Source organism: Atta colombica, unplaced genomic scaffold (genome assembly GCF_001594045.1).
Source record: "Atta colombica isolate Treedump-2 unplaced genomic scaffold, Acol1.0 scaffold125, whole genome shotgun sequence".
Lineage (NCBI taxonomy): Eukaryota > Metazoa > Arthropoda > Insecta > Hymenoptera > Formicidae > Atta > Atta colombica.
In genome coordinates this window covers 2,909,214-2,911,407 of record NW_017259212.1, presented here as the reverse complement: position 1 = coordinate 2,911,407, position 2,194 = coordinate 2,909,214, and the positions used below count along the sequence as shown (strand labels likewise).

Genomic DNA, 2,194 nt, shown 5'->3' with positions numbered 1-2,194 from the left:
TATATATATATATATATATGTGTATATACACACTCGTATTTAGTCAGGCTTTATATTTAAGGCTTCTTTTATCTTTAGATATTCTACGAATTATTTCATTGGCTGCTGAGCATCTAAAAATAAATTTAAGAAATCCTTACAAGGTCTGACTATGAATACAGGTATTAGTGTATCTAATTAATATACACTAATTAAAATATATTAATGTATCGAAGCTGTTGTTATCGACTCATCTAAGGCTTTTCGCACAATGGAAGAAATATTAGGAATGATAATAAATATTATAATATTAGAGAAATAAAAGAATTAATTGAATAAAGATCCTATGTAATGCATAGTAATATAAATAAGACATAAGATATAATGTTATATGTATAATCTTGTTATTTGTATTGTGTGTTGAATCTCTATTCCTAGATTTTGTATTTCTCTGATATTTGATATTTATTCTTATTCCTATTATTTCTTCCATTGTGCGCAAGCTTTAATTTCGATTATCTAGGAGGCGTTTAAAGTTTAGGTGGGGAAAAGTTAGAAACTTATTTTCGAACACCTTTGTCACCTTGTTGATTTCAAGACCATTCGATTCGATTGTTCGAGACTTCTAACTTACTCTCATTTTTTAAGTTGATTCCAACAATTTCAACTTGTAAAAATTGATTCGGACGTAGATAATAAAAATAACAGGAACTGAATGTTTTGTAGTCACGTTTATTAAAAATCTGCTTTCGTTATTTGCGTTCAATTCGATTAGTATTCGCATTGATATTTGTATTTAAGGAGGTGTGAGAAAGTTGCTAGGATACCTTGCAGAGTTACTCGTTTGTTTAGTGCGTAAAATGACGTCTGACTCGTGGTTGAAGATAATTCAGAATGCCAGGAAAACTGCTGTTATTGAGGATGGTAATTAAATAGTTTATAATGTTTAATTAATATCGATCGAAACACGTGTTTATATGACGCTCGTTTCTAACCTAAAAATATTTGATCAATACTCGTGTAATTTTATACAAGCATGAACAGCATGTAGAATTATATTAAAACATCATTTTAGACTATATAAGCTTGTTATTAATTCTATAATATCTTCTTACATTGATTCTTTTTGATATTTTTAAACTTATGAGTATATATGAATTTATCTTTAATATTTTAAGTTACACACACACATATATATATATATTTAATTTGTTTAAATATAATATAAATAATTGGTTTAAATATAATTTGTTTATATATTTGTATAAATATATTATTAAGGCCTCTATTTTGTTAACTCTTAACAACAGTGTTACAATGTCGTTGCACAGCTTTTTTTATTTTTTATTTTTTATATATGAAACCTGTGTAATATATAAATAACGCCAATTCTTTAAGAGTCATGGAATAAGGACAGATAAGAGACTAATGCAGGAAGCATTAGTTTCTTTTTTTGATTTTGTTATATTTTGCAGGAAAAAGAAAAGTTCATTTTTTAATGGAAAATGGGAAGGAAATGGTAGAAGAATATAGTACAGATACAAATGTAGTAGTACGACGAGCATGGAAAGAAAAAAATGATTTCGGTACGAACATTGGATGGATGGTGGAAGTTGGAGATCCTGAACTTAAACAAAATAATATAGAAATCTATGGAATAGAAGAAAGTTCAAATACTGTAAGTCATTTTCTTTTTATGAATGAAGAGAATGTAATTGAATAATATAGATATAGTGAAATTTTAAATAATATCTAATTGTGCGTGTTCTAAGTTAATTTTATCTTGCAGCCTATTATTACTAGGAGAATTACAAAAGCGTCTCTGGAATGGCGAATCAGGAATTTGCCATATCCTGAAAGCGTATATTCTATTACTGCAGAACATGATGGCACTATGACTGTACGTACAAGTAACAAAAAATATTTTAAAAAGATAAAGATTCCAGATCTTGAGAGAATTGGACTAAAACCAGAACAGGAAAGGATATCATTTCGGCATCAATATAATACTTTGATTATAACGGTATGTAAAATGCTTTTTCGTAAATATATACTTTGCTACGCATCATTTAGTCTTTATTTTATTTATTTTTTTATTTTAGTATAAAAAGCCTCCTCAACTTCTCAACATGGAAAAGAAAATATTAGCTGCAGTTTTGCAACTGAAGACAGACTCTAAGGATGTACAGTGTCCGACTAGTTAATAAAATAAATT

The 2,194-nt window shown here is 27.7% G+C and overlaps 1 protein-coding gene across 1 annotated transcript; it reads left to right on the top strand.

Moving 5' to 3' along the window:
• Positions 1-610: 610 nt before the first annotated feature.
• Positions 611-2,194, top strand: LOC108694840 (protein DPCD). Its single transcript, XM_018204520.1, has 4 exons — positions 611-903; positions 1,455-1,657; positions 1,769-2,002; positions 2,082-2,194. The coding sequence occupies exons 1-4, from the start codon at positions 840-842 to the stop codon at positions 2,181-2,183; spliced, it is 603 nt and encodes a 200-aa protein (XP_018060009.1). The 5' UTR covers positions 611-839; the 3' UTR covers positions 2,184-2,194.